Below are 16,378 nucleotides of genomic sequence, written 5' to 3'. Positions count from 1 at the left end.
GGAGGGGGGCAATTTAAAGCAGAATAAAAAAAAATTATTTCAGCGCGTTTGGTCCACCGTAGTCGAAAGGCGGCAAACGTTTCCAAACTTGACCGAAAAAATAATGATATTTTTAACACAAAGGGCACAATATTTATCGGATTTTTTTTTTGTATCGATTCTTCAAAGCATGCCCTGTTTAATAATGATCATGCATTATTCGGCTCGCTAAAAAGAAATTGTTAATTTATTTATCAAAGATTTTAAAATGGCTTTTTTTGTATAAATATTAAAATATTTTTTTTGTTTTGCTTAACTTAAATTAATTATTTTACTTAACATATTCACCGAATTTCACACTTCAAAACTCAAAAGCGGGATAATTAAACACAATCGAAGTTCTGATATTCAGACATCAAAATAAGGTATGCAAACAAGTTTTTTTTTTTTTAATCTATAATCCCGTCCCTTACAACAACATAATATGTTTTGTTCAGTTTCAGATGATTATTTTAAGCATATTTGGAACCCCCTCAAAACAAGTGGGGGGGTTGTAAGCAAAAAAATATATATATAAATATTGTTTATGAAAAATAAGTACACTGTTATAAAGTTCATTCTTCTCTTAATAATCGCTGAAAATTTCGTATTGATTGGATAATTATCTGATTTTTGGTAGATTTTTACAAAGACGGTCCGTCAAAAAGTACTTACCGCCCCCCCCCCCAAGTTTTGGCGGTGCCTATCCTCAAGACTTTTCATGGACATATTCGTTAATTATTACATGCAGCCAATGCATATTTTGTTTACTCTTTCTCTCCCTCCCCCCCCCCGGACAAAGGAGGGATTGGACTTATTAATTCATTTCCATTCATCTGTTCGTTTGTTTGCACTTTTTTCAACAACATTAGCAAAGTGAAAATGTGCGTGTATGTGTGTGTGTGTGTGTGTGTGTGTGTGTGTGTGTGTGAGGACACTTCTCAACCTATATACTCAACAATTTTTTTGATCTACAGACGAAATTTGTTATATATAGTATTCAGATATGTGGAAAACTTTTTCATCAGTTTTCATCCGGAAAAAAGAATTGGTAAGGGGTCAAAAATTAAAAATTGGTACATGGGGGGGGGGTCGGATTTTTATCTGTTTGCTAACTGTTTCACGACTGTGCATTCGTGAATCGTTCACGTGACAGGTTCATTATGTTAAAAATAAGTAGGTTTGAAAACGCTTTTTAAAGATCGTTTCAACCTGGTCTAATGGTTATCGTACTTGACGCAACGTCTTTAGGTTTAGGTTTCGATCTCAGCTCGAATATTTTTTTTTTTTTACTTACAAGTGAACTGTTTAGAAAAAACATAATACTCGCATGCACATGTCTCAGTTTCTTTCCAGTTTTTTTTTACTTCATTTTTTTTTTAAAGGAATTCAACATTACGTTTAATACCTGCAATCAAAATAAAGAGCATACTAAAAGGTATTACAGTTATTTTCAGCTGTTCAAAAGCATTGTTCTATTTTAAATCATACAATGAACCTTTATAAAAAACATTTTAATCTGGACGATCCCCAAAACAAAATTTTCATAAATGTCCATCAAAAAATATAACTGACTAAAATATCCCAAAAAATTGCATGCCCACAAGAAACAAAACAAAAAACATAATAATACCTGTCAAATACCCCGGTAACAATTATTAATTATTAAAATTATTTTACCTCATAATGTATATTATCATAATCCAAGAGAGTAGCTTAAAATACGAAGTTCATTATTTTAAAAAAGCATAGTTATATGAAAGAGGTAATTCTAGCAAGGGAGATAAATGCCAATTTTTATATAATAAGGAAGAAACCTTTTGTATGGACAGTTGTTTATTATATGTCATATTACATTCATAAAGCATTTAAAATACTTCCTTTTTTACTAGTGAGTCACCACTTATCAAGGCCCGGAGGCCACTTGAGTATATAAAAGTTAAATATATTTTAAGACGAATGCCATCACAAGAAGATTGGAATCAAATGGGTGGGATAGGTAGAAGATTAGTTGAGGAATTTATTCTTCAAGATGACGGTTCGACAAGTATTCGTTTAGACTTGAAGATCGACATATTGTAGTCTGTTGGGGAGCAACTTCTGAAGCAACTGAAGCAAAAGGCAATTTGTCACTGTCACAAATATGGAAGAAAAAGAGTAAAACGCTAGTCTTAATTAAATTTCGATTTGTTAAATGCAATGCTATTGATGTTTAACTTTAAGAAATAAGTTGACTTAATTTGACATGACCAGCCTTAATATTACATAAATATCTATAATAACATCAAATGTTTTAAATTGCTATATATTAAAATATACTGCATAATCACATTGACACACGGATTCTCATTAGATTACCGAAGTGAAGCAAGGTTGAGTAGCTTTTGAGGAATACCAGATGCTGTATGTGGGAGGACAATGAAACCTTCCTGCAGAAAGAATATACAGCCCTGAAGATGCCTTCAGTGTAACCTGCTAATTCACATGTGTTAACACAAATGTCTACTAGACGCAATCCTCTAGTGTCTAAGGTCTTTCAGTACAGTGGTTTTTCAGGATAATCTCACATGAGGATACTTTATTTACAAGTAAATCCTGACTAAATGTTCAAAATCACATAGTATTTATGGCCTAAACAAGAATTCCTCGGTATGGCTAATCCATACTAGTTTTTTTATGAGGAATGTTGCACCTTCTCCAAGTGATGTTACCTCAAGTAACAGCATGAACCTGGATACTCCACCCGACAAAAGGGAATTCTCGTCCTGGAATCCAGTAATACCAAAAAATCACAAGAAAAGTATACTATAACTTATTTAAATGGTTAATTGAGAAGAGGAAAATTATATTCCCAAATTCTTTAATAACTCGATGTTTGAGAGGTTAAAGAGAACTTTAATTAAATATTCGAATATCTATCTATCTCAAACAGAGATCAAGTGTTAGCCCCAAGAAGGGGCCCCTTGATTTCTGAGAATTTCAACTGAGGTAAAATTAAACAATGCAAAAAGAGCAACAGCCCCTATACGAAAGTTCTGTTCTTAATCATGTGTTCAAGTTCTCTAGAAAGAGTATCCAATTCAGTTTTGTGTTTTTTTTACATTAAAATATATTCCATAAATTTCACCATTTCTTTGAGACTCCTTGGGTGGCTACATTTCTCATTCGGACGAGTGAATATTTGAATATCATTACATTACATATGGAAGGAAATCAGTAGAATTAGAAAGTAGGTGAAGCTTTAAAAATTCTGAATGAGTATTTATTAGCGGTGCCTCGGACAATGTCCAACGATGGATATCGAGATTTTTCTTTATATATATATATATATAGGCATCACCACTTATCAAGGCCAAGAAGCCACTCGAGGATAAGGGTTAAAGAGTGTACAGTAGAAATTGGACAATATAGTAATCATTATTAATGGAATTTCCGTAAATTTGTAAACTTATATGGAACGGCTCATCAAAAACTTGTTTATGTTAGACTTGAAGACAACCATATTGTAGACAGCTGGAAAGCAGGATGGAGTGAAACGTTATGATGATGACTGGAGGGAGTGCCAGGCTGAGCTCTTACATCTCTCTAGATTACAACGTTGGCATGTCACTGTTTGCAAAATATTAAAATAACTCATCTCTCCCCAGAAACAATACAATTGACATATGCAAACATATCATGATTTAAATTCAAGGAGCATGACAAACAAAACATCGACCTCCTTTTGGTAACCTTCTTAGTGACATCATAATTTGTTTATTTTTACAATTTCTACAATTTGGCCTTTTTAAATTTTACAGATTACTCAATAATTAAATAGACTTAAGGTACATACTTATTTTTCTCCCACAAGACAATAATCATCTGAAAAAAAACTATCCATAAATTTTGCATATGAAAAAAAGAGAGTCCATTCTTACGTTGGCTGGTATAATTCAGGCTAGATAACTTGGATACACAGGGTGGAACGATAAAATTGTAGCCCTAGAAAAGACGACATTAATTCATTTCTGTTTAATGAAAATCGGTTTTCCTTTTTTGATGTACACCATCTACTAGTTGTCAAGTTGTGTACAAATCCCAAGAGCAATAGGAGTCTTCTCTCATGTCTGAGAGTAACACAATGTTCAATGAGCGCGATCAGAGCTGCGCCGCTGTACAGCTCTTGCTCTCTATCGATCAGAGTTATGACAACAGGACCATTGCTAGTACTCTCAAAATGCATCGCTCGATTGCCATGAATAACAGGGGTGTGCCCAGGATGATGAAAACAAAGTTTCCAGCCACGGTTATGGTCTTTGGTGTGGTTTAGTCATACATCGAGAACATCACCAACATGACCTTCCACAACACCAAAGCCAACTTGATTGCCACCATCCGCCGATGGTAACTCCCACTGGTGCTTGTGGACAAGGCATGCTTTCAGTTCCAGACCCGTATCAAGGTAGTGATTGAGGCTGAAGGCAGCTACATTGAATAGATGTCAGCTCTAATACATCATCAAGTTTCCTGAATTGATTTTTTTCAATAAAAGTTTTAAAATAAAGCCGTAGTGTTGTTTTCTTTAGGGCGACAAATTGGTCGTTCCACCCTATAGTTTAAAGGAAATGATTATTGACTATAGTGAACCAACATAATAACCCACTATGAGAAAGTTTGTCAAACTGATTTGCAGAAATGTTTTTGCTTTTAGAAGACATAAGATTTATAAAAGCATATATTGCAATATTTTTTTACAGAAAAATGGAAGGTTCTATTTGTAAACAGGGGTGATAGGAACTGATCAATCAAATGGAAAGACGCTCAGCTACCGACCAATCAAAAACTGGAATCACTCTATAAAACATACTTTGCACAGACTTTTTGTTCTTCGCATGAGAAAAAACGTTGCTCTGCAAGACTTCTATGGATTGGTTATCTTATGGAAAAGTCTATACTTTGTCAGAAAGCTTTTACAATTCAAAACTTTTACAGATTAGCTGTCCAACAGAAAACTCTACTCTTCGCTTCTAAACTAAAATGGCTTATAACTCAAAAACATAGAACTCCCTGCTTGACACTTTCGAAGTTGTTTACTTCATTACTAGGAATTATACTACCACACTATTTTCATATTCAAATAAATATTAAGTTATAAACTTAAGTGAAAATATTGTTACTCTTTATCTTTCCAGTTCAAGATGCCTGTGCAGCACAACAAAATTTAATGCATGTCAATAATCACCAGAAGTGCATATTGAAACAATATAAGAAAGATCTTGAGTCCAGTCAACAGGCCTTACTCAAAATGAAGGTAGACAGCCAATGCACAAATGAAGACAAATTGAAACTCAGACATATACAAATGGAACTCAACAGGTACAAACAACAACTGGATAAGGTCAGTAGAACTTATACAGTATAAAGAAATTCTTGCTCATTAGATATCATCATTTTGAATTCTGTATGCACATTTCATTTAATCACACTAGCATGCAACATCTCATATATATATATATATATATATATATATATATATATATATATATATATATATATATTATTTTTTAAATAAATATTAACAATTATTTTTATCCCTACAGACATTAGTGTTTCATGCTTAGGCAATAATCAGTGTAAGAAGTGACAATTACTGCCAGTCATAAAATTTGAACCCAGTCACAAAATCACCCTTGACTTCATAGGCTGGTATTCTACATCCAAGCTACCAGAAATCAACACAGGAATTGAAGGACATTAAGTACCTATAAATGCCAAATCAGCAAGCATAAACAGTAAACAGTTAGAGAGTAGAGTATTCAACGACAGGAAATCGGTATATTGCAGTTTGCACTTGGACCGACTGCTTTTTCTTAATTCCCTAGAGAAGCCTCAACTTTATTTTCTTAATGGAACATGGAGAAAGTCAAGATAATATCAATAACCGCAGAAAAAACTGGAAAAAGTCTAGAATAGATTGAAGTCAAAGGAGGGCTGAAATTGTACAATAGATGGGAATGATAAAAACTGCTAGTCCTAAGGAAAATCCTCAAGTGTTGAAACCAACCCACATAAACTACAAACATTAACCAGCCAAGTGAACCTGAAGAAATGAAACTGCAAGAAATTTTATAAACTGTCTCCTTCTCCCTAAAAAAAATGGTACCAGCCTTGGTTAATACCACACAAAATAATCATTAAGGGTGAAGGAGAATGGAAAAACCAAGGAGGGAGAGCACTATTCAGACCTCTACTGTAAGAATGCAGAGAATATTTGAATCTCAGGGAGACTTATTGTCATCCAAATCCAAGAGAAGACCAATGATCATTGCCAGCGAGAATCAATGACAACTAATGTGAAAACTTCTAACGTGCACATAATAATAATAATAATAATAATAATAATAATAATAATAATAATAAATTTTAAAAAAATTTAAAAAACAAGAAAATTGAAACTTCAAAAAATCTACTTAAAAAATATAGACATCAACTTCAGTTGATACTACACAAATGATTGTGAAGGATCAAGGAGGATGGAAAGAACAAGGAGGGATAGCATAAATAAGACCCCTGCTCGAAGGATGTGGATAGTATTGGAACTTTGGGAACACTTAGTGCCACTCAAGCCTCATAAAACCAATGATTGTTGTTGGTGGGAAATCAATGGTCAATGACTGTTGCCATAAAGCAAAATCATTTGCAGTGCTTATCGAAAGAAGCAGAAAGTACTGAAAATTCAGGGATTATCACTGGTTACTATCAGCAAGCAATCACTGATGACGCTCTGTGTGAGAACTCTTAGAAAGTAACAACAACAATAATAATAATAATCACAATAATAAACACTAATAGGCTTTAAAATTCTTGTACAAAATTGCACCAAACTTAGCATGAAAAACACTTAGAATGTTGAATATATCATATTGTAACACTCTTATTGCTACTATTAATAATAATTAGCTTAAAAAGCATTGTCATATTTTAGCAGTCATTAGAAAAGAATTTGCACAAATATTGTCCATCTTACATCCAAAACTACAAAAACTGCATCCAACGTTTTCATTATCGCTTTATCAAAATTCTTTGAATGACAATGGATATTACAAAAATTTTCTATTCTTTTTCTTTGCATGTCCTTGAAGTATGTGGTCATACAACAGTTTCTCATCTTTTTACGCAGTTCTTTGCATTATTGTTGTATTTTGTGCAATTTTTCAACCTGTATCGGTTGGACAGTAAATAGAAGACAATGCCGTCCTGCATTGTACGATCCTCTTTTTTACATTCACACATGATTGAGTCAGTTTTGTAACTTCATCTCTAGTCATGACAACTTTTGATCAGCCTATTCTTGGCCTAGACCCAGACCCAGTCATCATGTAGTGAGTCCAGATAATGGAAACACTGAAAGCATCACATGAAATATACAACAGTTGAGATGGAGTAGAGGGGTCATTTAAAGTTTAGTTTTATTTTTTCTTCTTTGCGTGTCTTTGAAACATGTCATCATACAGCAGTTTCCCCACTTTTTCATGCAGTTGTTTGTATTTTTTTTTTTTTTTTTTTTGCTATACTCTACAAGAATTTTCAAGCTACATCAGTTGGGCAGCAGGAGGCAGACAAGGCAGTGTTTTTTTTTTTTTTTCTTTCTTTCTTTCTTGAAAATCGCTCCAGGCAAGGCATGGAGCCACTTGATGTAAGGAGCTAAGAAATAAAAATAAAAAATAGTATTTTAAGGTTAAAAACTAGCCTATAATAAATGTTAGATGGATAGATTCTGACCCAGAAAATAACAATTCTTCAATTATTTGTCAGAAACATTACTCATGGAATGGGAAGATTAAAGGACAAAATAAAGGAAATGAAAATTATGAGGTTGCCGAAAGTAAACCCAACATTCACTTTCTACTCTGTTTTCAAACACAAGTAGAAGAGTAAGTTATCCTACACTTGGCAACATCTACTTGCATCATATGGTCTTTCTTTCTACATTCACAAATGGTCGGATCAGTTTTGTAGCCTCATCTGGTTATAACAACTTTTGATTGCCCCATTCCTGTTCTCAGGCAGTTGAGTGTTTTTCACTGGGGCCAAGGTGCTTCTGAACAAGGAGAGAGGGAGGGGCTCAGAAGAAGAGATTCCCTTAGTAGAAGAGGGACATTCTACAGCCGTCTGATCCACAGCTATAGTCTGGCCTCTTCCTGAGATGTTGTCAGAGGTTCGATATGGCTAAGGAAGCCTTTTGCTGACTTTAGTTGTTGGACCATTAGTTCATGTCTATGAAAGATATAGCATTCATCACTGATAGCCTTTATGATTTCTATTCGATCGACAACTTCCTGTCTCATATCTGGAGGTACAAATTGGTCAAGTTGGTAGGCTTCAGCCATCAGTGATAAAACAGCAGGTGTTGTTCAATGCTGAGTTTAGTTTTGTAGCATGCGTTGATCTCTCCTAAATAGAACAAGCATATTCTGCAATAGAATAGCACAGAGCCAAGGCAGTACATCTTGATGTGTGTGCTGTGGCTCCCCTATGTGGAGTTTATCAATTTCTGTAGAATTTTGTTCCAAGAGTTAACTTTCATTCTTGTCTTCTTTGCATGTTTCTTGGATGAGAGGATGCGGTCCAGTGTTACAACAAGATAGACAGAGTATGTGATATTTAGGGATTCGTTTGCATGTAGGTGGTTCCTCTCATAGTTTTCCACTAAAAACAACAAAAAGAAATGAAATAATAGTAAAGAATTTTGGAAATTTTTATTTGTTTGTTTTTGTAATTTTATTTCAGGTTAATGCTGAAAAGAATGAAATCCTTGCACAAGTAGAGAATTCAAATCAAAAGTATGACGTAAGTTGTAGAAAAAAATGCTTGCGTTTTTTTTTTTTTTTTTTTATATTTTTACTTTTACACAAAGAGAAAAAGTGACCATATTCAGAGCTATCTCCAAACCACACGTCACTGGACAATTTCAATAAAGCTGTTAATTGATAGTCAATTAAAAGTGACAGTCTTCTGGAGGTTGAAGACTCAATCTTTACTATAGGTGATAATAACTAAGAATAACTTAATTAATTACCACTTACACTCAGTTACAGCTGATGAAACAAGAACAATCTACTTTTCCTTTGTCTCTGATATGTGCATGATCCATATGAAATCTCATCCATCATCTTTGGACCTCATATTTAATATGGTCTGTTTAAATATTTTGTTTTCCATACATTTAGGACATCTTCTTATGTTTTCATCAATATATTTACAATATCCTGGCGACCAAGCCTGTAGTTTCAATTTTGTTTGCATCATTAACTTATGGTGGGCATTTTTAAAAGGTCTCTCCGCTATAGTACAATTACTCCATACATTTTCTTATTCATCCAAGTATAATATACTACTTAATATTGGATCTTGTTGGATTTTTCTATCGAGTGTTTTGTGAGACAGAACATCTGTCGTTGTATATTTCCATCCTCTGAATTTTCATGTTCTTCTCTATTTTTACTCTGAAATCTTAACATACAGAATGTTTTTTCCATTACGATACATGATTTCAAAATCAAAGTCAATGATTTAAATGACCAACCATAAAATCTTTGATGATCTTACCCTGAGTCACTCCTTCCCCAGATTGAATAAGAATTCAAGGGGCTCGTGGTTTGATTTTAAGAGGAACTTTTTGCCTAACAAAATATTCTCTATTGTCTCCATACTCCAAACTATAGCTGATGTTTCCTTTTCTATGTTAGAATAATTGCATCCTGCCGATAAGAGTTTTCTGGACAAGCACATGATTGGATGTCCTTCTTGAGATACAACCACCTCTCATCGCATGTTCACTTACAATTGTTGTTAAAGTAATCTCTTTCTTAGGGTCTAAACTTTTTATTACCGTCTTCTTTGTCAAGGTTTTTTTAATGTTCTTCGAAAACTTCATTTTATCTTTTTTGTTTACTGTTTACTGTTTTCTTTTGTTTTCACTCTTTTACACCTCAAGCAAGGTATGTTCCCACTTTGACGTAAAAGACTACTATTTAGGATCATGTCTAACAGGGGACTATGGGGAGCAGCAAGATGTTTATTCACAGACCATTCAAACTTATACACGTTAGTACAGTCAAAGAATCAAGAAACTGTGAGGAAATTCCAAAATCTAGCAGTCCCAGGGAAGAAACTATTAAAGTAAAAGGCTTTCCAGTATCTAGGGACCTTAACAGTGATTGGGTGGGATTTTGCTGCTTGTCAGCTTAATCAGGAGTATGTACATCGAGAAGCCACAAGTACTATGCATTCATCAGAGCACAGTCCATTACTGTACTTGTAAAACAGATACAGAGATATAACATTGCGGCAATGGGACAGGGATTGGAGTTTGACTGATAGTGTGAGACTTATTATATTGGAGACTCTTTTTTGAACCCTGTCGAAGAGGGAGAGACTAGTGGTAGATGCACCAGCCCAGATGTGGCAACAATACTCCATGCATGGGCATATGGTGGTCTTGTAGATATACAGGATACTCTCTCTTGTAAGTAATTTTCTAGCATGTCAGAGGGAGCCCACCTTCTTTGCAGAAGTCTTGGCAATATCCTTAATGTATTTGCTCCATTTCATGTTGGCTGTGAATGTTAGGCCGAGGAGTTTGAAGGATGAGCTCTCAGGTAGGGGTTTATTTGTCATCGCAATCAGTGGTTGAGAAGGTTTTTTTGTAATTGTTAAAGGAAAGAAACAGTCTTCGTAGAATTAAATGTTACCATTCATTTTATAGCCCCATTCTACTACCGATTTCTGCCATTACCTTGGGTGCGTGTTCAATCGTTTTTCCCTCATATCTATTATAGAGTGTAGTATCATCATCAAATATACCCATCTCGGACACAATTTTATCTTGGAGGTGTTTTATGAATACCTGAAATAATAAAGGTCCAAGGATTGACCACTGAGGCACACCTGCATTAATATCATGTTGTTTAGATGTACGGCCATCGAGGACAACCTGGATTTTTCTCTGGTCCAGAAAGGATTTGATTTGTTTCTCTATCCACGTAAATTCTATATTATTTTACACATTCAGTAAATTGTTAAAATAGTTTACTATGAAGATATCTGTAGGTATTAATTAATCTCAGGAAGGTTTCTAATTCTTTCTTGTTCATTGGATTTTCCATTTTTGCAATTTTGCTGGTTACGCATCCCTTCTCTAGATATTTGATATCCTTGATCAGATATTTTTTCACAATCTAATTTACATTTGTCTCTATTTACTCTCATTCTTGTCTGTTTTAATTTTTGAAAAACTTGTCGTTAATTCATCTCTGATACTGGCACCAAAGCATATACTGTCCTGATGTATTATCATGTTTATACTTTTCTAAAAAGACTTTCTCGATGGCTCTTTGAAAAATAGGGCTTACAGTTGTAATTCCAAACAGCAAACGAGACAACTCAATAATCCTACAGGAATGTTCAGTGTTGTAATTTCTTTAAATTGGTTATTCAAATCAATCAAATATGATTGTATGCCGACTTTAATTTTTGTAAAGTGTTTCATAATTGCTAATTAATGACTGACGGTTTCAATTAGTGATGGGACGATTCCAATATTTTTCTTGATTCCGATACAATTACCAATTCCGATTTTTATAAATCTCTAAATATTTAACTATAAAAGTGTTATTTTGTCCCGATTACTGTAAAAAAAATACATCTTAACTGTGCATATATTTTCTCAGACGTAAAAACACACTTGTGATGGGATGACCTAGAGATTTTAGTCTTACTGGAAGTTTAAATCAATAAATATTTATTATTTCATTATTACTATCAGCAGTGGAAGATGTTTCTTAAACGAAAATCAAATAAAAAAGATAATTAAAGGAATCGGTTTTGGCATCGGAAAATAGGCAGAAATTTTTCCAATTCCAATGCCCCAAAAAGCTCTGATTTTTCTGATTCATGATTCCAATTCTGATTAATCATCCCAACACTAGTTTCAATATTCGGTAAGGGAAACGAATCTGAACCTATCTAGTGGTTGACGCCAATTTTGTAGTCATCGCATATTCTAATATCCCCATCGGGTTTTGTATTGGTGAAGCCCAATTGCTTCCCCCGAGTGATCTTTTCTAAAATTTCCAGCTGAATCATTTTTTTTATCTTTGCCATTACAATAGGTAAAATATGTAATCGTCTTGCTTGAATAAATTTAGGAAGTAGTTCTTCGATTAATCATAATCGATTGTGTTGTTTTAGTTTACTCTCATCCGATTGAACTGTTTTTTTTTTTGTTTTTTTTTTTGTTGTTTTTCATTAGAGTTCATGAGCTTTTGGGCTGTATATATTTGAGTATTTTAGCTTAGTTATTTTATTATTATATTCCTTCTTTACCTAGGAAATTATTAATCTCTCTTTCTTAACGAGAAAATTATTATCTCTCTTCTTTAATACCTTTTTTAATAATTTTTATCTCATTTTTAATTAGAAAATTATTATCTCTCTTCTTTAACTAGAAAATTTATCGTCTTTTCTTTAAGAAAAAAAATATTATGTCCCTTCTTTAAAGAAACTATACCCCTTCTTTAACTAAAAAAAAAAAAGTGGTATCTCCCTTCTTTAACTAGAAAAATTATTGTGTCCTTTCTTTAACTAGAAGAACTAGTATCTTCCTTCTTTAATTAGAAAAAATTATTATGTCTGTTCTTTAACGAGAAAAATTATCTTCCTTCTTTACCTAGAATCATTATTATCTTCATTATTTAACTATCACAAGAAAAAATCAGTGTCACATAGTAACACTTGAACTGTGGTAAATTTGAAAATTTACAAACTAGATGGGCACTACTAGTTTGCATGAGCCATCCTATTGATTTGTTCTTCTTTCCTTTTCAATTCATTCTTTCTTCGATTTTGACATTCTTTTATGACCATTTATATTAATTTTCAGTATGGTTCTTGATACATTTCCAAAGACATGGCCGTCTAATACCTTAGCCAAGTAAGACTACATCAGTGTGTATAGAAAAGACAATATTCAGAGTATAGACAACTGCTTGTTTTCTATGTGACCGTGCCAGAACTAGTTATAAGTCCATGCTCTCTCAACACTAATATGTGGTGTAGCAAATTTCCTTATTAAAAAGCACTGCCATCTGATATGAAAAACAAAATGTCTGAACTTCTTTACACGAACTCCTCAATTCATACTGATTCCTTATTACCTCAATCTACACTAACTATCAATGTCTCTGCTCACCCTCAGCTGTCAAAAATTGGATCCACTGTCCTTTCTAATTCAGTCTTTTTATCATCTTTTCTCTCCAACATATACAAATTAATGGTACATATATAACAAATCCACAACCTCACATTCCTCTTTTCTTTTTTCCTTCTCTTGATCGTCGAAACAGACGTGCTAATGCTTGTGAGTAACTTGTTCTTTTACATTTTAGATCACAAGTACCTCAATACAATTTTAGTTGTTAGTAAACTGTTGCATACTGGGTGTTATTTTAGAAGGGATGACGTATGTTTTATATATTGTTGTTGACTGTTCGTATTAGAGTGTTCATGTTTAGAGAGAGATATAGGTATATTTTATTCGTTGTGAGTGTTCATATTGTGGAGAGATCATATTGGAGAGAGATTGATATATTTAACACAGAGACAGGGACATTTTATAGAGACATGTATTACTCTTTGGATGAGGGAAGATATAGATATATCGATAGATAGATTGATAGTTAGAGGAGATAGTTTGACATTTATACTGTTGACAGTTCTGAATGTGGGAGGGTTTCTATAACATTGACACACATATTTCTTTACCTATTTTTGAGATGATGATTTTCACAAAGTTCTTATAATATAAATTGACAATACCTTTTCTGTTGAATAACATTTTTATTTTTTTTTATTTTATTCAATTTTCACCCCAAACAAGGCACAGTGCCACTTTGAAGCAGAGGGCTACTATCAGGGACTTAATTAGCGGGGTAATTATGGAGGGAGATGAGTAGAAAGATGTTTGTTAACATTACACTTGAACTTCTGCATATCATTGCAGTTGGGAAAGCAGAATCCCGGAAGGGAGTTCCAAAGACCCGCAGTTCTGGGGAAGAAACTATTGGAGTAAAAGGTTTTCTTGCACCTTGGGATCTCTACTGTAAAGGGATGAGACTTAGTAGCTTGTCGGGTTTGTCGGGGGTAGTTACGTCGGGGAGGTACAAGTGTTTGCAGTTCGTCAGAGCATTCACCATTAAAGTATTTGTAGAACAGGCAGAGGGATGCAACATCTCGTCGATGGGACAGAGGCTGAAGCCTAGATGACAGTTCAGGACCTATCAGGTTGGCGACTCTCTTTTGAACCCTGTCCAGGAGCGAGAGACAAGCAGCAGATGCACCAGCCCAGATGTGACAACAGTACTCCATACATGGGCGAATGGTTGCCTTATAGAGGTATAGGATACTGTCAGGCATAAGTAGTTTTCTAGCACGGTAGAGGGAGCCAACCTTCCTTGCAGCAGTCTTGGCAATGCTCTCAATGTATCTATTCCAGTTCATATTCCCTGTAAACGTTAGGCCGAGGTGTTTAAAAGAAGTACTTTCAGGCAATGTGTTCTTGGCCATTGCTATTGGTGGTAGAGAAGGTTTCTTGTAGTTATTGAAGAAAACAAGCTTAGTCTTAGCAGCATTGAATGTGACCAACCATTTTTGTCCCCATTCCACTACGGATTGGAGGTCATCTTCTAGTGTTTCTGCCATTTCCTTGGATATGTGTTCATTTGTTTTCCCCTCATATCTGTTATAGAGAGTGGTGTCATCGGCAAATATATCTCTATCATAAATATATCTCTGAAACAATTTTATCAGGGAGGTCGTTTATGAATATCAGGAATAATAGAGGTCCAAGTATAGACCCCTGAGGTACTCCCGCATTTATGTCATATTGTTTGGATGTACGACCGTCGAGGACAACTTTGATTTTTCTCTTACTTAAGAAGGATTTAATTACATTATGAATTCTTCCAGTGATTCCATATGATCTAATTTTCCTTAGAAGACCATCGTGCCATACCCTGTCAAAAGCCTTAGATATATCAAGTGCCACCGCTCTACCCTCCCCTGTTTTATCCAATGAACGGTATATACGTTCAGAAACTACAGTTAAGATATCTGCTGTTGAACGGGCTTGCCTGAATCCATATTGTTTGTCAGTTAGGAGTTTAGCAGCTGTTAGGTGCTGGACTAGGGCTTGATTAACTAAGGACTCAAATATTTTGGCGAAAAGCGGGAGGAGACTAATGGGGCGATAATTTAGTGGGTCAGTTCTTTCACCAGAATTCTTGAAGACTGGTACCACAGAGGCGGTTTTCCAGCAGTCGGGAAAACAAGATTCGTTAAGGCATTTATTGTAAAGTTTGGACAGAACTGGAGCAACCTCGGCAGAGCATTTTTTTAATAGCACAGCCGGGATGAGATCTGGTCTACATGCTTTTGAGGTGTCTAGGTTTTTTATAATAGCATGTACCTGAGAAGGAGTGATTTTCAAATCGTCTAGTGTGGCGTCTGTTCGCAGAGGAAAATCAGGGAGTGAGTGGTGTACCGAGTTCAGTGTGGAGTTTGAGGCAAACCGACTGGCAAGCAGATTAGCCTTGTCAGTTGCCGTGCAAGCAACCTCATGATTGTTTGATAGTGGGGGAATAGTTGACTGTCCATTATTTACTACGCTGTTGTAGATTTTCCAAAAATCCCGGGTTCCTAATTTCTGTGCTTCGATGCGTTTTCTGGTGGTTTCAGAGTAATCTGTCTTAGCTGTCTCTATCACTCTCTTACAATTATTTCTAGCTTCTATAAACTTCTGTTTATTTGAGCTGGACTTATGTCGGCTGAATCTGCGGAACGCATGCTGCCTTTGACAAATGGCAGCTGCACAAGCAGAAGTAAACCATTGGGGAGAGTGGGGCTTGCTATAGAATTTCCGTGCGGGAACATGTGCTTCAATAGCAGTTTTGAACCATTCAGTGGTCTCATTTGCACACTGTTCCGCTGGAAGAGTAAAGATATTTTGCCATGGGGCATCTCTGATGAGCTCCCTGATGGCTTCCCAATCAGCCTTTTTGTAATACCTCGTTGTTTTGAGTAGTGGGTCTTCAGTTTTAGGGCGAGAATTTAGGCTGATTTCTACCATTATCACAGCGTGATCAGCATTCCCGAGTGGGCTGTGGGCATTTGTTGTACATTGGGAACCGTTGTCAGAAAGAGATCTAGAAGTGAGGCATGTTGATCTTGCTGGTCTGGGAAACGTGTCGGAAATGTAACCAACTGAGATAGGGAATAACATAACACAAAGACGCAGATACAAAAAGATGAAGTTGTTCGT

General features: G+C 34.9%; 1 protein-coding gene across 7 annotated transcripts in view; it reads left to right on the top strand.

Moving 5' to 3' along the window:
• LOC145293895 (coiled-coil domain-containing protein 73-like) overlaps positions 1–16,378 on the top strand; it is a 278,863-nt gene that overhangs the window by 219,432 nt on the left and 43,053 nt on the right. For 6 of the 7 annotated variants that reach the window (XM_080140665.1, XM_080140667.1, XM_080140668.1 and 3 more), the window contains 2 exons: positions 5,193–5,398; positions 8,791–8,850. In XM_080140665.1, the coding sequence (XP_079996791.1) occupies positions 5,193–5,398; positions 8,791–8,850 (266 nt within the window). The remainder of the gene's footprint in view (positions 1–5,192; positions 5,399–8,790; positions 8,851–16,378) is intronic. The other variant, XM_080140666.1, reaches the window with a different exon arrangement.

The sequence above is a fragment of the Euprymna scolopes genome, chromosome 15 (genome assembly GCF_053919585.1).
Source record: "Euprymna scolopes isolate OS-2025 chromosome 15, ASM5391958v1, whole genome shotgun sequence".
NCBI lineage: Eukaryota > Metazoa > Mollusca > Cephalopoda > Sepiida > Sepiolidae > Euprymna > Euprymna scolopes.
This window is presented reverse-complemented; position numbering and strand designations above follow the sequence as displayed.